Here is a 24,352-nt window from a genome sequence, read left to right on the forward strand (position 1 = left end):
ATTAAAAACAATGCTGTGAACTCCAGATGTTTTGCTAAGCTTTGTGAGGACATAGAAGCAGATCATGTCCAACTGCTATATCACAGTGAAGTGAGATGGCTTTCCAGAGGACTGGTCCTCAATCGTTTGTTTGAACTGAGGAATGAGGTCTTCTCTTTTCTCAGTGAGAAAAAATCTAATCTTGTAGATTACTATGCTGACACAATGTTCACAGCAAAACTTGCCTACCTCTGTGACATTTTTTCACTACTGAACCAACTGAACACCTCACTTCAAGGAAGAAACAGCAACATATTTTGTGTTGCAGACAAAGTTGAAGCTTTCAAGAGGAAACTTGCTTTGTGGACCAAGAGGGCCCAGGAAAATAGGATGGACATGTTTCCACTTTTGTCTGACATTTTGGAAAACTCCCCTCAGGTGAAGATCAGCGACTCAGTCTCCCAGCACCTCTCACAACTGGCAGAGAAATTTGGTGACTACTTTCCTGAAGATCCCAGAGAGGGAAACATGTGGATTTTGGACCCATTTTCAGTGGATCCCACTGCAAATGATGTTGCTTTGCCCTCACACCTGGAATCCCAGCTTCTGGACGTTTCCACTGACAGCACTTTAAAGCTGCAGTGGGGCAAACTGGACCTGGGCTCATTCTGGGTTGCTGTCTCAAAGGAGTACCCATGTCTTGCACTGAGGGCTGTGAAACTCCTTCTCCCATTCACAACTACGTACCTGTGTGAATCAGGATTCTCCATTGTGGCCACAACTAAGACCAAAGCCCGAAACAGACTCAGAGCAACACTGGAGTCTACTCTGAGAGTGAGCCTTTCTCCCATTCCACCCAGACTGGATCTGATTATGTCTCAGAAGCAGGCCCAAGTGTCTCATTAAGAGGTCAAGATAAAAAGGGAGTTGTATTATTGTTGTTATTGTTGTTCATTGTTGTTATTATTTGTGTCATTGTTCATTTGTCACAGATATAAAGATTATTCTGGTTCTGCCATGCAAAAATGGAGACTGCTGAAGCAATTTTCAAATAGCTTTGCAGATTATAAGGCTATAGTTTCATTTGCACTTTATTTCAATTTCATTTAGTTTATTTATTTAATTTAAAAATAGATTTATATTATTTGAATGCATTTATTTTATCACCCCCTTTTATTGATTGATTGATTATTTATATATATATATATATATATTTTTTTTTTATTAATTTAAAGTAAAATCCTAATATTGGTCTTTTTTATTATTATTTAAAAGCCTGACTTGATCCTTGACATTTTTTCTTGTCACAGCTTGATTTGGTCCAGGAATTATCAGCCTGTTCGGTGTCTTGATACAGTATGTGTAGGTTTACATACACATGTTTAATAAAAGTATTTGTGATGATCCCATTTTATCATGTCATTTTATTTGATAAGGTTTTTGCTTGTTAAACAGTTAGTGGATTTGGTTTATTATTGAATACAAATCAAACCGAGAATGAGGTCAATTAAACCTATACAGTGTTAATATTTAATGGGCCCCGGGCCACTTTGTACTATAAAAATTGGGCCTCAAGGTCAAAAAGGTTAAGAACCCCTGCTCTAAGGTACATTTAGAACAGATACAAAATGTGCGATTAATCGCGATTAACTATGGACAATCATGCGATTAATCACGATTACATATTTTAATCGACTGACAGCCCTAATATAAACACATTAAGCTAAAGTACAATATAATACTAAGATATGTTTATAAACTTACATTTTTTGTCAAAATGTCCACACTGTTCTACAACATACAGTATATATTACATTACAAATAATTTGTGTAAGTAATATAATATTTCAATATAAGTAATATAGCAGCAGTATTTTGCATACATTATTTTTATTGACATTAATAATCCAATAATGTGTTTTGATTCAAAGCAGCCAGGAGAACATTAGCAGGTAAAATGAGAAAAGCATTGATGCAAAAAGTAGAAATTGAACCTTTGGTGTAATAGATGGTTTGATTGGTTAAATCCCTGAGACGCTCTGAGGATCAGTGAGGTGCTTCATACCACAGCTATATCTGGGGGTTTCAACACACACATATTCACACAAACACACATTACCTGCAAAAGGCACTTAATCATTCATTTGTGCTGTTCATATTTGCGTAAAAGTATTAAAGCTTTTACACGTGTAGTTTGATGCCGATGGGTTCTTCTGAACTGAATCCCTCTCAAAATGAGTTATTTTATCAACAGATGCAGGAGTGAGTGTGTTGGGATTCATGACGTGTTATCTACCATTTCATTTTGATGCTTAGGAATACACAGGAGAAGATAGTACAACACAGACAATAACTCATGAAATGTTTTTTATTATCAAAACAGAGAACCGAGGAAAGTTATTTCACATCTAATGATGATCCGGGAAATGTTATCTCTCTCTCAAACACACATGAAAGTATGGGGGGGGGGGGATGACACACATTTAGATAACATTGTAAGCTATTAAAGCAAAGTGATGCTTGAAACTATACATGCATAAAGATTGGTACAGAAAATATGAGGAAAACAGCAAAGAAGAAATAGAAAGAAGAAATAGAGAAATAGGATGGTGGACTCAATGGAGGCATTTGAACAAATTCATAAGGGAAAAAGAAAGCTTATACCGGTAATAGTGGAGGGAAATTTGGGATTTTAGCCTTTGCAGACCATTTACATGCACACAAATCTACAAACACACTACAGGAAAGGAACAACTCCAAATGCATAATAAGGCCTCTTTAAAGAAATTCTGATGAGAAAGAAAGTAATAATGATTACAGATTTAAAAAGCACAATTTGATACAGAGCATAAATGTATCATTCAGAAATATGAATACGAACATTTAAACACAATTCTCCAATAATACAGACATTTTTTGAGCTTTACTGTCGGCTCTCTTTAAGCCATGTGTCTGCTTGAAGGTTGGCAATGAAAGCAGCGCAATGAATAGTGCAAGAATAATCATGCTCTTTTATTGTGGTATATTTCCTGTTTGCACTGGATGTTTGGTTATGCCATACTGTACTGCAGGGCTAGGGTTAGGCCCAGGCCCATTCCTATTTTAGGCCCATTCAAGTTGATATGAGGAGAAGCACTGTCTCCTCTCCACTGTTTCACAATGACTGGCTGACCATTAGTTTACCATTAAAGGATATATTGTTTTCGTAAAGTAAATGGGATATCATAAAAAAAGACATAACATAAATAATGGTAAACGTCTCGAGGGCTATGGCAAGAATGATCAGAATGCATTTAGGGAACCTTTCAGAACAGGCACATTTAGTAGATAATAGACAACCTGAGACCTTGGTCTCTACATAACACTGTATCTGCAGACATAAGGTCACACTGTCATCAAAATACAAAGTAGATCAGAATCAGATAGTGAACATGATTTTGTTCGCAAATTAAGTTTTTTTAAATGCTTCAAACTCTTTGAGCAAATCGCTTTCATCAAATTATACTACTTAGGTATTTGTCTGAGCCAAATCATGATAAGATCCTTATGATGATTCAGTGTGTGACAAAGTCTGTATTATAGAGTTCACAGTAGTTTACTAAGCATTGGATGGATGGATTTATGGATGGATGGATGGATAGAAGGATAGATGGAGATAGATAGATGGCTTTACCTGGTATACTGTGTCTTCTGGAGGCCATGGTCTGTTCTGGTCCGGAGATATCTTTCGTTTTTCCATATGGTCCGTCATCTACAAAAAAACAGAGACAAACAGAAAAGCTTTAGAGGTACTGATGCACTTCTTTAATTTATCTGACTGGGCACAACAGCTGGAAATTAGCCATGACGGCTAAAGCTGCTCCATTTACTGTTTTTGTGACAGTTCATCGATGGGGACTGTCCACGACACTATAAATAAATAAATAAACTAAACTAAATCTCAGACTGGCAGGGGAGGACTGGGACACAAATTCAGCCGGGACGTTCAGGCGCATGCGGACCACCCTTGTAGCCTACAGATACATTATACCTCTATGCTCATCATGGGTGATGCCAGAGATTTTCTTTTGGGGGTGCTGTGGGGTAGCTTGACGTTTCATAGAGGGTGCTCAAACATGTAGGGTTTCCCATTAATGTACCGGTCGCTACAGTTGAATTTTCTACTGCAACAATCCCCAAGCATATACACAGTGTATCCGCAACTGTTACAATAAAGGCTCGATAGTCAGCTCACGGCATATAGGCAGGGGTAAAGTGCTATTTTTTATGAGTGGGGGGTGGACTTAACCTCTTCTAGGGGGCTCCGGTGGCATGCTCCCCCGGGAAGTTTTTTCTTTTAATTATTGAAGTTAAATGCATTAATCCAGTACACTTTGTGAGCAACATTATGAGATCTATGGATTAGGGATGTTAAGATTCACCGATTCGCATCGGTGCACCGGCATAAACGTTCTAGATGCGAGTGCACCGGTTGAGAGAGTGCACATCGGCTACAGTTTGGGTTGAACTCGCGATGCATCGATTGTAGCGTCTTTGCATCTGTAAAAAAACTATTCATTCATATAATATCCTCTCATCCTGTCAGCACTCAGCAGAGACGATATTTGATCTTTTTTTTCAGGTCTCAGGCTCGAAAATGACATTCCCAGGAGGGGTGAGTACCAGAGGGGCGTAAGTGACATTTGACCAACTTTACAGGAGAGCCAAAACAAAAAATGACCATACTTTGTCCTGACTTTGTTTATTAAATGCAATCTTTAATATGAAAACTTCATAAACATGTGGATGACAATATACTTAATGAAAAATATTTTGACTTTCATTGAAAAAAATATTCTTCTCATTTTATTTGGAATAAAGTCACATGCGCCTTTTGGAACTAAGATTGTATCTCATATGAACTAAGGAAAAGGGCGTATCTGATAAAAATAGGAAAAAGGCTTTACATTAATGAGTTCAAAAGTAACAGTAATCAATTGTTATAATAACAATATTATATGAAAATATCCTTATATCATATTAGTTCATTGAATGTAATTATAAAAAAAAAAAAACATTAATAACCATTTTGCCAAATAGTTAATTATTTAGCCATTTCCCCAAATAACCAATTGAAAATAGGCTGCAGATCATATAAAATATCAATATCACATTAGTTCACTGAATAGCAATAAATTACATTAAACCTGGCCTAATAACTGTTTGGCAAATCAAAAAAGACTTTAGAACATTGGGAATGTCAAATATAGCAATATAATTATAGACGACAACAGCATATTTCATGCAGATCATGTACGTTTCAGATTGATTTGAAACGACATACTAGCCTGCTCTGCCTGAATGACTTGCAAAGACTGGTAGAAGTCCACATAGGAGTGAGGGATACTCCCATTTGTGTGAGTACGTCTTTCTTTTTCACAGCAGTGATCCCAGGTGGACCTGTGTGCATCTTCTTTGGTTCAATTGCATGAGCACCTCTGGTTTCCTGCTTTCCAACTTGCAGTTTGGTCGGACAGCTCATATTTGAACTGAATCCTTTTCGGATCCTCTTTTGTGTAGCACAGCCATTTCATTTTCTGCCAACAAACTATTTGTCCCTCTGTGTCTTTGGTTCTGTTTCTGTGTAGTAGAGCTGTGCAATTAATCGTATTTTAATCTCGATTGCGATTTTGGCTTGCAACGAGTTCCACAGTTTCCCCGCAGAGAGGGCTCCCCCCCCCCCCAGCCCCGCCCCCCTGTTGACAGTTCACGAGCGTGCCCACTCGACTTCATCCACCACATCACAGTCATCAATTAAGGATGCACTTTACAGTGCAACGGCCTACTCAAGCAGCTCGCAAGAACACAAAGATTTAACACATGCCATCACATTCTACATAAAGACATGTGCCCGGTTAGCACGGTTAGCAACCAGGGGTTTAAGCAACTGGCTAACATTATGGACAAGCGTTACGCGATGCCATCTCGGGATCATTTCACCAGATCTGCACTGCCTGCCCTATATGACAAATGTCGTGGGGAAGTTTAAGAAGATGTGGCTTTAGCTGAATACTTTGCAGTTGAGTTATACTTAAAGTTCAGGGTAATTACTGTTAAAAAGATACTGTTCAAATTATTATTATTTTTTCAATAAATGGATGTTTTAAAAGTCAATGAATAATCGCATTTAATAATCGTGATATCAATATTGACCAAAAATAATCGTGATTATGATTTTTGCCATAATTGAGTGTGTTTTGAGAAGGACTTGAAATCCAGAAAGTCACTGTACCCAAGCTCAATCACCTTCTATGGCCTGTTCCTTCTTGCCATCCTCACAAGAGTGTACAGGAGTACCCAAGGGTGTAACTTTGGTTTGAGAAGTGGGGGGGACACAAAACAGGGTGTCCTCCGCAATGAAACATTGTTCTCGATTTAATTCCATTTCCTGCCTTTCTACACTTAGGGACTATGGTGTTAACTATTCCAAGAAAAATGTGTAGTGTGTATAATGAGTGTGCAAACTTATCTATCCATGAACCTGTTTTATTTGTGATGACCTCACATCCTATAGAGGGGTCCGGGGGCATGCACCCCCGGTAAGATTTTTTTCTTTAAATTGAAGTTAAATGCATCAATCTGGTGCACAAATTAAGAGATTTATGGATACAGCTCTCAACACTCATATGAAACAGACCTGTATATATTTCAATACTCCAAAAACCATTAAAATATTCTCACAACCAATAACACATCATTGATATACTCCTCTCTCCTATCTTTATCTTACCTAGTGTGCATTCTTTATTTTTATTTATGCATATTTTACTAATCACTCCCCTTTCAAACTGTGTTTTTAATTCTTTACTGACATTGGAATATTTTTTTTACTTATTTTGAACAACTATATTAAATATATGGACATATTTGTTTAGACCAAACCGTTTGAGACCCACTGAGATAACTTAGACTATAGTTTACAATATAATCACTCAGCGAGTCCTTTACCTCCCTGAGCTGATGTTACCTCAGCCTCTCAGTTCGACAGGAGAGGACTCTCCCTCTCCTTATTGTTGAAACAGCTTCTAATCTCCGTTAGCTCCGAGCTAGCAGATGCTAACAACAACCCCCGTAACTCTCTCTGTCTCTCTCTGTCTCTCTCTCTCACACAAAATGCGCTCCTGCCACGCACACACAGACGCTCCTCCATGACCACTTTTACTTGCGTAAAAAAAAAAAAAAACACATTTGAAAAGTGGGGGGGACAGAAACTGGATTTTGAAAAGTGGGGGGGACATGTCCCCCCTGTCCCCAGTGGAAATTACGCTCATGGTAGTACCCCTCCGAACTGTACAAAGGCCCTTTTTTTCTTCTGGCGGTCTCAATGGCTGCATGAACATTGTCACATTCCATTTTGCTGTGTCCAGACTCCATGAATGTGTGGTCAATAATGGAGATGGGCAAGGTTTTAACTGCTAGGAGACACATGGCACTAAAACCTGCATTCCTGTTCTGCCCACCACATGTGTCAGAGTACAGCACCACATGCTCAGTACCTGAAAGAGTTGACAGATACTGGAACATGTGCTGAACTCTGATGAGTTGAATTCTCTGTTGAAGATGGATCTGGAGAAACTAAGTTTCCTTTGTCACTCAGCATTGACTTTGAATCCTGGATTATTTCATTCTCTTCATCAAGCTCTTCTGCATCTTGAAATAAGCTTAGTAACACTTCTTCAGCAGTGAAAAGCTTTCTTCTCATGGTTGACCTAGCTTGCTTACATATGGTGTCAGCCATTTTGACTCAAGTGCTATCCAAAGGCTTTACCCATAATACATTTCTAAGGGCCAAAAGGGGGTAAGTGCACTTACGTCCTTTTTGCCCCAAATAGTTCAGTGTGTTCTGTGTTAGGTCTTTTGGTTTTTGATGAATAACTCTGGATTGGTTTAGAATTCACATTCACCCTTTTGGCAGTAGAAAGAGCTCACCGAGAGCTTTCATTTGATATATATAACTCATTTTTGACCAAAATGTCACTTGTCACTGGCTCTCACCCCTTATCTTCCCTTCTAAAAGGGTTACATTAATAATCTTTTTTCTCAAAGCAAGGTTACATCTGTGAATTGGATGTAGAAGTGTCAGAATCAATATAGATGTTTTTATTTTAAAGTAAATTCAGATTGAACACAGTAAAAAAATGTAAATCATTGTGTCCGTCCCAAAAAAATTATTACTTATAGTGAAACTCACCCTCGAATGATGGGATGGTGGACTAAAAGCTTTAGGAATCCAAACTACAACATATAATAAGTACCCTGTATCAAGATTGATGCAAAACAAGTGCAATTTGACCTTTTTAGTGAGATTTAGCACCAAAAAAAACACTTCTGGGGTCATTTGGGTGGATTTTCCATATCTCTGGCACCCCCTTGCTCGATTTTGCTGATTGACATCACTTTCTAACCGTCAGAGCCAATGGAATCGAGGGGAACTCCCACATACTCCTTATTTGGTAATGTGTGTGTGTGAGACTTGTCACTACCCGATCTGTCCCCCTGCCCGATCTGTACTGCTCATGTGCGAGATGGTCCGCCATATTGGACAACTCCGGAATTTAACTTCTGTTAGACAGCTATCCTACTGAATAAATATTTACTGTGAATGTATTCAACAATGTATGGCATATGGCTGTCTAACAGAAGTTAAATTCATTTCTCACTTATTCTGACAATGTACTTAACCCCAAAAAAAAGAACCCAATAAAAAGAGGTTGTTAAATAATAGTGAAGTCACGTTGTAATAACAATAACTCATCTCTCTCGAGTTTTATTTTTGAGCTTTGCCAAAAGCCACTGTGTCAAGTGTCCTACTTGGGTTGCCGTCCGGAGTTGTCCAATATGGCGGACCATCTCGCACATGCGCAGTACAGATCGGGCAGGGGGACAGATCGGGTAGTGACCATGGATGTATAATAAGAACTGGATACAGCGTGGAAGGCGGGGCCTCATTAATTCCTATGAGAGTTGCTCATTGGCGCATGGATGACAAAATGGCCCAATTTGTGAGAGAGTGAAACATCACAGATTAACCAGCATGCCTGAGAAGTACCTGTATCTGCGCTCATAAAGCATGGGCAACTTTAACCACGCCCCCCAAAAGGCTCGTTCACATCAAGCACGTCAATTTGCGTACACGTAACAGCGGCAGTTAGCAGATAGCAGCTAGCGGCTAGCTAGTGTAACGTCCGAGCCATTAGTAATTATACTAATGTACACATCAATCGTTATGTACTTTTATATTACGCTAATGTAACAGGATCTAGTGATGGTTTTGTTCAGCATTGCCAGATTCACTGTTGAGCTTTGTTGTGCCCAGCATTCTCCTGTGCTCTGAAATCAAAATGTGGATAAGCATAAAACAACACTAAAATAAACACTACAATACAACTTGCTATTTGACAAACACAAGGTTGTTAATTTGTGTGTATAAATATACAAAACAGGCTATATACATACATATATATATATAAATATATATATATATATATTAGGGCCGGGACTTTAACGGGTTAATTAAGATTAATTAATTACACAAAAATTAACGCGTTAAAAAAATTAACGCATTTTAATCGCACTTATTTTTGCACCGCGGAACGTTTCTCACTGGATGAGTTTCAGGGGTACCGATTATACTGTAACACCAACTAACGTTCATGACTTCAGACAACAACAAACCACAGTGAACAATAGTCAAACATGAACGAAGAAGCTGATGAGACCGCTTTGGTTGGCCCCGTGGATGGGACATTTTGTTTTAAAAAACGGACGGATGGAAGCGTCGATAAGATCACGGTTGTTTGCAAATTATGCAAAAAGGAATTCGCATATCACCGCGGCACATCAAGCCTCAAGTATCACCTCAATGCAAAACGTATAGCAGCTAGCGTGGAAGCTAGCGTGGACGTTAGCCCAACTCGGAGTACAAGGACCCGCACCCAATTCACGTTGATCAAACAGTGGCCTATGCAACAGAGAGATTTTATTTTTCATCAGGATATTGTAAGAATAGGAGGGATTGAGGTCAATCACTGGCACCTTTTTATTTTATTTTAAATGGTAGACTTTATGTTGGACTATTTATTATGGTGTTGGTGCAACTGGCACTTTATGTTGAACTGTTTATTGTTTTGGCCAAGGTTATTGAGAGAGTTGGACTGAAATGTATCAGATTTTTTAAATCAACTGTTGGTAAATCAACAAAGTCTGTTATGGCCTCTGAAGCAACAGAGAGATGTTTTCTAATAGTCAGGGTTTCCAATGTTCTGAATGTACTTGAAAGTATTGTGTTTTACTTAAGAAACAAAGTGTCATAGTTTACAGAAGGTCTAACTACCTATAGGCTACCTGAATCTCTGAAATTTACTATATTCCTAAATATGCTATTGCTACACTTTATGGCAAAAATTGCACTTTTCTGTTGGTCTTGGTTAAGTACCACCTTGAAAAAAATAAACAATGTTTTGTTGCTTAAGCTTATGTATTCAGTCATTATTCAATGGTATACTAAAATCCATGTGAAAAAAATTGCTTCTCACTGTTCTCAGGTCAAATATTTATATGTGATTAAAAATGCGATTAATTTCGATTAATTAATTACAAAGCCTCTAATTAATTAGATTAATTTTTTTAATCGAGTCCCGGCCCTAATATATATATATACACACACAAGTATAATTAATACAACTGTTAATTTGATTAGAGCTTTGACACATATATCTTTATTATTATTTTTTTCTTTTGTATGATTTATTTATGAGATTTTGAGCACAACAGACATACAATACACCTCCTACATGGAGTGAGATTGATACACAGTTGAACACTGTGGAACAAGGTATCAACAAAGAGACAGTTTACTCCCACCCCCACCCACCCCCCTCCCTCCCTCCCTCCCTTACAGACAAGCATCAATGAAATAGGATGCAATGGATTTTGAAACAGGTAATAATGGTAATGAGACCAATATTGGCCATGCATGCCATAACACACAAATTGACATATGCATTCAAATCATACATGCTTATATACATTTATACATGTTACAAAGACACAAACAGAATAATAACAAAACAATAACAGCACACAGAAAGAAAAAAAGAAAAAAAAAAAAAAAGAAATAAAATAAAATAAAAACAAGCTGAAGCTTATTGGGGGGGGGGGCATAACCAAGTTGGCTAGATGTCAGGGTCAACATCTATTTGGAGAGATCTGACATGCTCTAGGAAGGGTTGCCATATTTTATAGAATTTCTGTTCCGAGAAACGAAGAGAGTATTTAATCTTCTCCAGTCTCATAAAATGAAGGGCATCCTTTATCCAATGAGAATGAGAGGGGGGGCAAGGGCCTTTCCACCGCAGCAGAATGGCACGTCTTGCTAACAATGTGAGAAAGGCAACAAGCTCAGCAAAATAGGACGGCAGTGAGAGGCCAGTGGGTAGGACACCAAACAGGGCGAGTAATGGTGAGGGTCGGATATTGGCAGATGTAATGGCTGAGAGGGAGTCAAAAACGCAAGCCCAGAAAGGAGCAAGGGTGGGGCAATACCAGAACATATGACTGAGATTGGCTGGTCCTTGATGACATTTGTCACAGTTTGGGTCAATTTCAGGGTAGATATGAGCTAACCTAGATTTAGACCATTGAACTCTGTGGACCACTTTGCACTGTAAAACTCCATGGCGAGCACAGATAGACAATGAGTGGACCCACCTCAGAGCATGCTCCCAGGTGGCAGGGTCTATATCCTCACCAAGCTCCTCAGACCAAGCATTACGCAAAGAATCAGAGGTTGTTGACTGATTTTTGAGAAGAGTATTATACAGTATGGAAATTGAACCTTTGCGATTAGGGTTAACATCAAGTATTGTATCAACAAGAGTAGAAGGAGGGACGGCAGGGAAGCCAGGAAAATGATTGCGAACAAAATTGCGGACTTGCAAATATCTAAAGAAATGAGTGCACTGCAAATTGAAAGCTTGAGTTAGCTGGTCGAAAGAAGCAAATATGCCACTGATGTAAAGCTGTTTTATTGAAACAATCCCTAGGTCTTTCCAGATCAAAAAAGCCCTGTCAATGACTGATGGAGTGAACAGAGGGTTAGAATGTACTGGGGCAGAGACAGGTGTTATATGTAGCCCAAAGTGCCACCTGAACTGATTCCAGATTTTAAGGCAGCTTTTCACTACAACACTCCTGGAGTGTGAAGTTGGTGACGATGTTGGGGGGAGGCACAGCAGGGACAACAGAGAAGAGGGACTACATGAGGCTTCTTCAACCTGCAGCCATGATGGAGGCTGGCTGCTGGTGTGACACCAGTACAATATTGTTCTAATGTTTGCAGCCCAATAGTAAAGCAAGACGTTGGGTAGAGCAAGGCCACCCAACTGTTTAGGCTTTTGTAAAAATGTATTTTTTGATTCTTGAGGTGCTTTTGTTCCAAATAAATTGTGAGATTACGCTATCAATAGAGTGGAAAAAGTGTTTGGAGAGGAAAATAGGTATAAACTGGAATAGATATAAGAACTTGGGCAGCACATTCATTTTAATACAATTTATACGGCCAGCGAGAGACAGAGGCAAGAGTGACCAACGATGGATGTCTTGGGACAGCCTAGCTAAGAGAGGGGAAAAGTTACGTTCAAATAGTTCAGAATAGCTTTTAGTTACACATACACCCAAATATTTAAAGTGCTCCAGCGATGTTCTGAATGGTAACTCGAAGAGGGGATGGGCTATGGCTGCCGCATTAACTGTCACAAGTTCGCTTTTATGCAGATTCAATTTATAACCTGAGATTTGCCTAAATTCTTTCAACACGGTCAGTACAATAGGGATAGATTTGTCTGGGCTAGAAAGAAAGACCAGGAGGTCATCGGCGTACAGGGATAGTTTATGTTGTATGCCACCTCTTGAGATGCCCAACATCTGACTGGCCCTAAGAGCTACTGCTAGAGGTTAAATGGAAATGGCAAAAAGTAATGGAGAGAGTGGACAGCCCTGTCGGGTACCACGGTTGAGGGAGAAATAGTCAGAGTAGTCATTATTTGTGCGAACACAAGCAAGGGGGGATGTATACAAAAGCTTAATCCAAGATATAAGTGTATCGCCAAAGCCAAAACATTTCAGTGTGTAAAACAGGTAGGGCCACTCCACACGATCAAATGCCTTTTCAGCATCCATTGAGATGACCAGCTCCGGGTCGTCAGAGGTGGTTGGTGAATACAGAATATCAAACAGTCGTTTGACATTGTGAAAGGAATGTCTGTTCTTTACAGATGTAGCGATTCATTTCAGACAGTTTGAAACGCGAGGGCCGTGATTGGTACGTGATCTGCCCTCGCTCAAGGGAAAACCTCCAGCTTGACTTGAAACCGCCCCCGTGATAGATAAATGTAATTATAATGAAGCCAGCTGCAATGGATCATTGATCCACCAGGTGGTGCAGTGGGGTTTCACACTGGAGCTCATGTGAAATAAAGTCAGATACAGTACGCTGGATGTACAGCGGAACTTTGTTAAGATCCATATGTCACGGATATCATACTCTGTGCTAAATAAGAGACATGTAATCATTTACAAAACATCACCATGTTGTTATTTTAAAAAATAATGTTGTTTAGTCGAAAAAAACGAACAGGAGGAAATGCAACCCGGCTCTCGATTTTTAATCCTAATTTAATCATCATCTTCACCACGATCATTTATGTTTATGTTCGCCGAATTGACATGAAATCACTGACACATATGAATATACTGTATTCAACTTCATTAAAACGTTATTAACGTGCCTAAACTCAGTAATTCACTAAAAATATTTATATTTTAATGGAGCCTCGTCAGCAGATCAGGATCCCAAAGTGTAGCGGAGGGATCCTCATCTGCATGACGGGTGCTATTTTCCCCATAAGGAACAAGTCGCTGCAAATTATCCCGCTTATTACACGGCCACATTCTCAACAAAGTAACGACATGACTCCCAGTATTAATTGAAATGCTTTTATGGATTTAGAAAATGTTTTTATTGATTTAAAAAATAGTTGTATGTATTGATTTAAATTGACATGCATCCGCTAAGAAAAATAGTCCGTTGTTACCGTTTTTTAAACAGTCTGAATGAAACGGCAGCTCTCAGCTGTGTATTTACACAACTAATGGCCCATCAACCACAGCTCTCTCCCCCCTCCCCCCTTGATCTTTCTTCTCCAGCAGCTAAATTAACTGTAGGTTACTCTGAGTGACCATAGACTGTATGTGACAAGCTTACAGTTAGTGACGTAACAACACCATAAAAGCTGGTGAGTTGAAAGCAATACGGGAGTTAAAAATAACTAGAATAAGTGTGATTCATTTTTTGTGGCTTTTATGTTTTTAGGTATAACATGTTATGTAATTCAGGCTTATAGTTCACCCTTCTCTAAAAGCCTTCAACAATGACAATATTCATAGTAATTTAATAAATCCTTCCAACACACATTGTAAAAAATAGCCTACTGTAAGTTAAGAAATCATTCCAATATATACATCTTCTGATGTAACAACAATAACATTATAAATAGTAACATAGCTGAACATGGTATTGCACATTTAGCTTTGAGTGTTACTGACCTGAGATGTTTTTATTACATGAATTAAGGTGACTGAGGCTTTTTAACATACAGGGATGCAAACTCATCAGGTATGAAAAAGGTGACAAGGATCCGAGCCCCCAGCTCCCCCACCCCACAGAATATCGGCTTTAAAATGAGGAATAACAGAGGATATTAGCAGAACAACTAAAGCAGCAGTGTTAATAATAACAGAAATGCCAAAGAGTCACATCTAATAGAAATATATAAAAGCATTTATTTTAATTGTGTAGCAGTCAGTTTATAATTTTGGCAGCACCGTTGAGCATTTTGAAAATGTATTTTCATGCCTCTGTGCAAGGCTTAGTCTTTCTATCTTTATAGCCACATGGTGTAAAGTAACTAAGTTCATAAACTCAACAAGTACTATACTTGGGCACAATTTTGAGATACTTGTACTTTATTTAAGTATTTCAATGTTTTGCTACTTTGTTCTTCTACCCCACTACAGTTCAGAGGTACATGGTGTACTCCTACTCCACTACATGTATTTAATACCTTTAGTTGCTTTACAGATGTGGATGAATGATGTGAAATATAATCAAGTGTTAAATCAGACTTTAGTTCCACCTGGAGTAAATCCACAAGCTACCCTGCAGTATACAAAGTCATTCAAACTAGCTGCACCTTTACCAGCTTTGAGAACACTTTCATGATCAATTATTATAAAACATATCATATATATTATTCTGAAATGGACCAATCTGCACAATGATTACTTTTACTGTCGCTACTTTCACTATATTTTGATGAGAATACTTTTCTTCTTTTACTTGAGGAACATTTTGAATGCAGGACATTTACTGTAACAGAGTATTCCTACACTCTGGTACTTCTACTTTTACTCAAGTACAAGATCTGAGTACTTTTGCTTTTACTCTAGTACAAGATCTGAGTACTTCTACTTTTACTCAAGTACAAGATCTGAGTACTTCTCCTTTTACTCAAGTACAAGATCTGTGTGCTTCTACTTTTATTCAAGTACAAGACCTGAGTGCTTCTACTTTTACTCAAGTACAAGATCTATGTGCTTCTACTTTTATTCAAGAACAAGATCTGAGTACTTCTACTTTTACTCAAGTACAATATATATATATATATATACTTATACCACCTCTGTTTATAGCCTATGAAAAAAACTATTAGAAATAGAAGGCTAAAGCTAACGTTAGCAGATAGTGACAATGTATGCTAGCTAGCTAGCTCAACGATTCCTTAAATCAGGGGTGGGGAACCTCCGGTGTACGGCCCGCGAGACTATTTGCGACGACGCTCGAGGTAATTTATAAACACGCAAAAAAGAAAAAAATTAAAGAAATCTAGACCGCAAAAAAATTAAACAAGCGAGTGCCTGTTTTTCCTGGCCAAGGTCAGGGTCCTTGAACACAACACGAGCCTAACGTGTCATCACATGGTATATGTCTCGTCTGACAGGGGTGCAGTTCTTCTGACGGAGAGCACCAGATCGTCGTACCCATAAGGAGCCGGACACATGCCGCAGTATTTTCGTGGCTGTGTCTTTAGTTGTAATCCCAGTGGCGATCTGTTCATCTGTCATACTGATCATACAGTCAATAACTTTGTTGTTATTAGCATCTGGTTAGCTAGCTATGCTAACGAATATAAGAATCTTTTTCTCCAACCAGTGAGGTAAAGGCACATCTTTATATGATCATTATAGTTATAAAAAAACAAGATAATAAAGTAAACAGGTATAAAATACTATATGACAGTAAATATTTTTTTTTATTAATAAACAAGAACACAGTTTGAAAGGGGAGTGATTTGTAAAATATCCATAAAGAAAAATAAATCTGCTTACAGTTCTGTTTCATATTGATGTTGAGAGATCTATCCATAGATCTCCTAATGTTGCTCTCAAAGTGCACCAGATTGATGCTTTTAACTTCAACATTTAAAAAAAAATCTCGGGGGAGCAAGCCCCCCGGACCCCACTAGAGGAGGTTAGGTCCCCCCACTTAAATCAGTCCACATGGATAGGAAACTAAATACTTTTGTCACATCTTGTGTCCAATATGCTTTCTGTTTTGGTGGTCATGCCACAACCGTGCACGTGAATGCATGCACGAGTAAAATATCTGGATTAAGAGGTTGCTTTTTCTTTGCACGGCATGAAAGAAAGGCGAAATGAATGGGCTGTGATTTTAGTATTTTTAAGCAGAGGTCAATAATTTGTACGGCCCTCGGAGGATGTTGAAAAAATTGAAATGGCCCTTGAGAGGAAAAAGGTTCCCCACCCCTGCCTTAAATAATATTGCCACAGAAAAACTTTTCAGTTCACATCACGCTCTGCCGCTCCGACAGGGAGCTCTGCTCTGAACACCTGAACGGCCCGTTCTAACAGCTGTTCACCAGCGGTCCAGTCTGTGCCACAGTGACTCCGGACGCACAGTTAATATTAACGAACGCACCCGTAGGTAATGTAGCTGCTGACGATAGACCATCATCTCGGAGCAGCAGAGCCTTATTATACAACCACCATGAGCAGAGCCGACAGGCAGGAAGACTCGAGCACACAGCTCATACTTCATTATAATATATATAAAAAAGAACACCATGCGTGTCATGATGGCACATAACAGCTCACGGCCGCAGATTACTCCGGGTCCCAGACCCCCCCATACCCCAAAAATATTTGTATTGCAGATCTACATGAATGACACAAACGACCTATTTTGGATTCAAAACGGCGAATTTCGCCGAAAGGTGACAAGTTTGCATCACTGAACATAGACAGAGCACAACTGAAACATAACATCTGAAATGATGTAACAACATAATACACTTGTGGGGATGCAGCTTGGGATGTGAGGAGTGAGGGACACGGCTTCGAACGGGCGTGTCGCCTGGCAGGACAGGAGAGTGTGTGCACCAGTCTGCCTTGATCTATGAATTCATGTCCGTGACACTCACTGCTGCCCACAGCTGTTTTATAGAAGGAAATTCCTTCACTTCATGGAAGTGTTTTAACCACACACACCTCTACACACACATGACGGGTGTTATTTTCCCCATAAGGAACAAGTCGCTGCAAATTATCCCGCTTATTACATGGCCACATTCTCAACAAAGTAACAACATGACTCCCAATATTAATTTGAATGCTTTTATGGATTTAGAAAATGTTTTTATTGATTTCAAAAATAGTTGTATTGATTTAAAAAATAGTTGTATGTATTGATTTAAATTGACATGCATCCGCTAAGAAAAATAGTCCGTTGTTATCGTTTTTTAAACAGTCTGAATGAAACGGCAGCTCTCAGCTGTGTATTTACACAACTAATGGCCCATCAACTACAGCTCTCTCCCCCCCTCCCCCCCTGATCTTTCTTCTCCAGCAGCTAAATTAACTGTAGGTTACTCTGAGTGACAAGCTTACAGTTAGACACAACACTGTCATTGCAAGTGACCCTCAGTTAGTTGACTTTTATGTTCAACTGCTAAATTCGTTACTGATAAAAAAAGAGCTTCTACTGTACCTAATTACCTTAACACTAGAACCGCCAGAGGTTTTTGTATAGGCCTACCTAAACCTGTCAAATCCCGCTATTAGAATGCAATTTTTAACAACATAGGGTGCTACATAACACACTTTCAGGAAAAGTCACGGACTGGGAGACTTTAATATTTTATTGAAAAAAAGTTACATTGCACACACACAACACACAACACGTTAAATAAACTCACTAATGAATGAAACCAGTTCAATACGCATTATTCTTATTCTTATCATTCTTTATGAGCGCGGAAGTAGTCTTAAAATCAGATCTGCTTTTTAAATGAAATCTGACGGCAGGCAGTTAGCTCTGATCACCTATGATAAATGTGCCACACCTAATCTGGCCATTCAGCCACAGAGCTCCCTCTATACAAATCAAACTGTAGACGGTGTGAAAGCACCTATTGTTTTAAATAATGGTCGGAATGTGACCTTTGAGCCTTCTGAATTACCGTGGGACAGCACATTCTAAACTAAAATGTTCAATCAATAAAGTAACATCTTATCTTATCTTAATAATATCTTCATATTAATAAATCATACAGTATGTGTCCGAAAGGGAGCAGGAGGAAGCAAACACAAAAATATACAAAAAATATACTGCATATTAAAGCAAACGATGGTAAAGGTAAAAGTATGAGCATAACAAATAAAGAAGTTTAATGTAAACATTTACATTATAATTATGATTATTTAATATATAAAGACTATATATTATTGAATTACAAGATTAGATATACTTTAGTTGATCTAAAATATTGATGCGTTCAAATGCTCTTCAAAACACAACTGAAAGTCCATGAAACTTGTCTTTCTGTATTTGTGAATGAAGCGCCATCTCCTGGTTAAAACCTGAAATTGAAAATCTGGCAACGCCCTCTTGGAAAATAGTGGGAGGGCTTAACATTCCTCTATACTGGTTTTAGGCAGGTCGTAGGCAGGAAGCTGTAAGCTGGAGTCTGAAATTCAGTGCTACATCTGTATAAACCCTGTTTGGTCTGCAGAGATGAGAGTTGGCAGGACACACTCCAGCTGCCTAGCCAACATTTTAGCCAGTATTTTGACATCAGCACAAAGCAGAGAGATAGGGCAATAATTACTACAAGACAATGGGTCTTTATCCTTTTTCAATATGAGAGAAATAGTAGCCTGACGCAGAGTGAGAGGAAGTGAGCCATTTTGCAGCGATTCATTGAACATGTTAAGTAGAAGCGGTGATAGTGTATCTGCAAATGTTTTTAAAAATTTAGCAGGGAAACCGTGAGGGCCAGGGCTTTTCCCATTCTGCATAAACATTAAAGCACTCCTAAATGTGTCTATTGTAAATGGTGCATCCAGATTAGATGCCACTTCAGAATTGATAGAAGGGATATCTAAGGAACTAAAGAAGTGTTCATACTGTGTTTCGTTGTCTGGGCACTCAGAGGAGTATAATGACGCATACAAATCCCTGAACTGACCCTTAATTGGATTGAGGGTTAATGGTTGGTCCAATATCTGTGTTAATTTGGGCGATGTGCAATGATGAGGAGGATTGCCTAATCTGGTGAGCAAGCAGCCTACTTGGTTTATCTCCAAATTCATAATAATTATGGCATGTTTTTAACAGGGACTGTGCTGTTTCGTTGGAGATTAGAATGTCATATTCCGCCTTTTTTGTGAGTAAGTCTTTGAAAAGATCAGCATCAGGTGTGTCTACACACTTTGACTGCAGCTCTGCTATATCCTTGGAGAGAGTGGCCTTGTTTTCCATAGCAATCTTTCTCTGATAAGCAGAGTAAGATATTATTTATCCTCTTAAGTAAGCTTCACATGACTCCCATGTGGCTGCTGCAGATATATCTGGATTGACATTGGTAGATATGAAAAGATCAATACGACTGTTAATTGTGTTAATAAAGTTGGTGTCAGAAAGTAGCAATGAATTAAAGCGCCAGGGAGAGCGGGAAAGCGATCTGCCTGGGAAGGAGACATCCATGACGACGGTTGCATGGTCTGAAATTACAATGGGACTGTAGGAACACGACATGACAAAGGAGAGGAGTTTATTATCAATGAGAAAGAAATGTATTCGTGAGAACGTTCCATGAACAGGAGAGAAGAATGAGAACTGCTTGGTGCTAGGATTAAAAAAGCGCCAGGCATCTGAGAGGGCATATTGTTCCATGAACAGCTGGATTACTTTAGATGATTTAGATGAAGAATAAAGCCTGTTGGATGAGCGATCAAGCGAGGGATCAAGACAGCAGTTGAAGTCACCACCAAGGATAAGCTGTTTAGGTCAGGGAGAGAGAAAAAAAAGTTCTTAAAAAAGTTCTCATTATCCCAATTTGGGCCATACACATTTGCCAACACCAGGTTATTAGCCCCAATTCTACCTGTAACAATTATAAAGCGTCCATTAGCGTCTGAAATGAAAGTGGACATTGAGAAGGGAATTGATTTATGAATTAGAATTGCAGCCCCGCGTGCCTTGCTTGAAAATGAGGAGTGGTAAAATTGGCCTACCCAACCTCTCTTAAGTTTAACGTGATCTAACGGCTTAAGGTGGGTCTCTTGTAAAAAGGCTATTTTAGTGTTAAGGAATATAAGATGGTTGATCACTTTGTTACGCTTAACAGGAGTGTTTAGAACTCTAACATTCCAACTAGTGAATCGAACTGCACCGCTTGGTGCAGACAATGAGACTATACTAGCCATATGCAGGGATTGACGGTATGGTTGGAGATGCATCCTCCATAAATGCCCCCGCCCATCCCCACCTATGACTCGGAGCCAGAACCAGAGAGAGAGCCATATGGATTGTAGCAATAGCACATAGATAATAGTAGAAAAATACAGTAACAGAACGCACAATAAAACAAAAAAACAAAACAGTGACAAAAACACCCCACAAGCAACCCACACCCCAAACCCAAACCCCACCGTTGCTGCAAGAAGCAACAGCGTGAAACTCACTGATCCACTGATCAGCATCATTTGATACTTGATACTAACATGAATATCAAACGTTTATACTCTTAACAATAGGCTACTGTAGACAGCCCGTAGCTGTGGAGATAACATTTGGGAAGGTGTACGCAAACTGCAATCAACGCTAGCGCACAGCCGGCATTTATGATGGGAAAACGCTAAAATGGAAAGAGCGCGCCTCGCCATCAGGCACATAATATTGACATTAACGATAGCGTTAATTGTACATAAGTCACTGGCTTACTTGTTCAAGTTCTGTAAAAACTTGTCAGGCTCCAAAACAGACCGGATCCATGTCTTCTCGCCGTTGGGGAGGGTAATACGGAGCTTGGCTGGATACAGGAGAGCCGGTCTGTACCCGCGCTTTTAGAGTTCTGCCATGGAGCTTTTGTACTCTGCTCTTTCCTTCAACACATCGCTGCTGTAATCCTTGTATAGTCGGATCTTGTGCTCCTTGTAGAATAGCTCACCACGTCTACGAGCCTCACGGATGAGCAGGTCCTTCACTTGGAAGCGGTGTAGGCGTACGATGACAGGTCGTGGCTTATCTCCTGCAGCAGGCTTGGGTGCGAGGCTCCGGTGGGCACGATCGAGCTGAGGTGGTGAAGAAAGGACCTCCTTGCCAAAGACATCCACAAGTAGTTGGGAAAAAAACGCGGTTGGTCGTGGACCTTCAAGCGATTCAGGTAGGCCGATAATCCTGATGTTTTGGCGCCTGCTGCGCCCCTCCAGGTCGGCTAGCTTAGTTTTCAGCAACACGTTATCTTGTTGAAGGGTAGAGCATGCATTCTCTAAATGTTGGAGACGACGGTCCACCTCATTAGAGTTGTCTTCCAGAGAGCCGATCCTTTCCCCATGGCCCGCTACAGTTGAGTTCAAGCCGTCCAGTGTCGTTGTCAGCGCCTCAAAAGATGACTTAAAGTCGGCAGATATTGCTTTCCTGTGCTCAGCTAACAGGGAGCTAAGTTCTGCTAGCGTAACACTAGCAGACGAGGAAGACGGGTCTTTATCCTGCTTGCTTTTCGTTTTAGACATTGACGAGGCCAAAAAGGTGGTCAGCACAGTTACACTAAACTTTTGAAAACAAAAATACTTAAAAATGAGAAGTTTAAAAGGTAAATCTGAAAGTTAAGTCGTGGGAGCGAGCCGCCTGCACGTCTACTTTATTTAAATATGCATAAGTGACAACTTCCTCGGGCGATATCATATGTTATAGCTAATTAATCTGGGTCAAAACGTGTTGTGCCCACATGCAAAGGTCGTAAACTCTGGCATATCCCTGCGTGGTATTATAGTAATAGCAAACAGCAACGTTCAACTCCTTTAATGGTATATTGCAAGTGCAATAAGAAGCTACAGGGACGTTAATCTACGTCGGTAATATTAACTTTATTTAATACAAGATTTACATCATACAGCCCATGTAGTATAATATTTTACAAATGATGAATTACAGCAAACATGTGCAATATATCCATTATTACAGCTCTGTGGGCTGGCAGTAAGGCGATATGGGTCCGTTCTTATTGGGCATCCATGGGTAAAGGTAAAACTCATGTAGTACTGAACACGTCACATCACATGAACGTGCCGGGCGGCCCGGTCCCGTGGGTTAGATGCGCGCTCATAATGCAGAGGGAAATAACTCTCAGAGTAACGTTATTAGCACATTTTTACAACTCGAGGATATGAATGTTTTTAATGAGGGCTACACAAGTGTTCATACTGGGTAGTTTATTTAGTGTAAAAAAAAATATCCAACGATTTACAGACCACTCTTTCCCCATGTAAGTCAATGGGAAAAAGTGTTTCCGGGACTGGCAACCAAACAGAAGTGTAGTACCGCCGTTTGGCCACCACAAATATTTTCATCTGAGTCCGGCGCACTGCCTGGGGGCTTGGTAGTGACAAGACTGACGCATAGCCAAAACTGGAAGCTGCGATAACTCTGGTGGCTACCATTAGCAGCTAACTTTTACTCTCCGATTTTTACATAAAAATTGAATTATGGATTATAAATCATTTTTTCAAATGGACAGAAACATTATCAACCTATGGATTAACCGATTCAGACGCATTTTTTCTCGTTTTAATGCCATTGAACAAGTCTTTTGATCAGATTGACAGCTACGGTGAGACGATCTCCCGTAAAAGCTCCGTAAAGGTATGTGTTGTGATGTCTCTGTTTGCTTCCCCTGTCGCGAGTTTGGATCGCTCAGTGATAATACAACAAAGCTAAATAATCTGTGGAACCTCAGCTTTAATCGGATTTCTTGTATGTGCAGCTACGAAAAGTAATAAGAGTATCTTTATCTTGAGTTCTGTGCCAAAGTGCGTTAGCATTTTTCACTCAGGGGTCATTTAGATGCTTCTTATGAGACTTGTGTTTTGTTTTGGTGAAAATTGTTTGTATCGTCAATTAGCTGAGATTCTTCCCGTTAATCTGGTATAACACATTAATAGGTTCTTAAATATTAAGATGCCCTGAGACCAGGGGCGGCGCAAGGGGGGAGCTAGGGGGTGCTGAAGCACCCCCCAGGATTGCCTAAGCACCCCCAAGAAATATGTTTGTTTTTTTTTCGATCTTTTTTTTTTTTAAATTAAATTAAATGAGAAAGATTATTGATTACATCAATGCAAATGTGAAACAAACAAATGTTTGACCAAAAACATAAAGCCAACACAGGTGATTAGGCCAATGGCCAGCACCCATTAGATTTTTGACCTACCCATAGGCTAAATTACTTTGTGACACTTTAGCGATTTCCTGTTAGCTTGAGCGCCAAATTATTTGCTAACAGCAAAGTGAAAAATTGATCGTTTTTTAGTCCTTAAACGTCCACGTGTGGACACTCAATCAAAACCACCTGAAAGCGAGAGGGATTCTGCACATAATAGGCCTTGTGAGTACAAGTAGCTTACTTCTGGCTCTCTGTGTTTCATTCAAGCTCTGCTCTGTGTGTGTGTGGCACGAGCCATCTTGTGTGCGTGCGCGAGCACCGGTGGGTCTCTACCGGAGATCGTTGTGGTTAGCATCTGGTGCTAGCTAGCCAAGCTAACGGATATAAGGAGCTTTTTCAACAACAAAGTGGAGGGAGAACTCTCTTCTGTCAGACTGAGAGTCTCAAATAACCTCAGCTCAGGTGAAGTAAAGGACTTTCAGTGTTTAGATAGTTACATTTAGTCTAGTTATCTCAGTGGGTCTCAAAAGTTTTGT

General features: G+C 39.5%; 2 protein-coding genes across 6 annotated transcripts in view; one reads left to right on the forward strand and one right to left on the reverse strand.

Annotated features, from left to right (window-relative positions):
- The window catches only part of LOC307040641 (glutamate receptor-interacting protein 2-like), a 235,991-nt gene that overhangs the window by 126,266 nt on the left and 85,373 nt on the right, over nucleotides 1-24,352 (reverse strand). For all 4 annotated transcript variants that reach the window (XM_079683688.1, XM_079683687.1, XM_079683686.1 and 1 more), the window contains exon 2: nucleotides 3,653-3,730. In XM_079683688.1, the coding sequence (XP_079539814.1) occupies nucleotides 3,653-3,680 (28 nt within the window). In that variant the 5' untranslated portion in view covers nucleotides 3,681-3,730. The remainder of the gene's footprint in view (nucleotides 1-3,652; nucleotides 3,731-24,352) is intronic.
- Nucleotides 1-24,352, forward strand: part of LOC307040642 (zinc finger BED domain-containing protein 5-like) — a gene marked incomplete at its 5' end in the record, with an annotated part of 121,238 nt that overhangs the window by 7,294 nt on the left and 89,592 nt on the right. The window contains one exon of one of the 2 annotated variants that reach the window (XM_079683692.1): nucleotides 4,601-4,633. The exons of the other annotated variant lie outside the window; for it this stretch is intronic. The remainder of the gene's footprint in view (nucleotides 1-4,600; nucleotides 4,634-24,352) is intronic. 2 annotated transcript variants of the gene reach the window in all.

The sequence above is a fragment of the Notothenia rossii genome (assembly GCF_949606895.1).
Source record: "Notothenia rossii genome assembly, chromosome: 5".
Classification (NCBI taxonomy): Eukaryota; Metazoa; Chordata; class Actinopteri; order Perciformes; family Nototheniidae; genus Notothenia; species Notothenia rossii.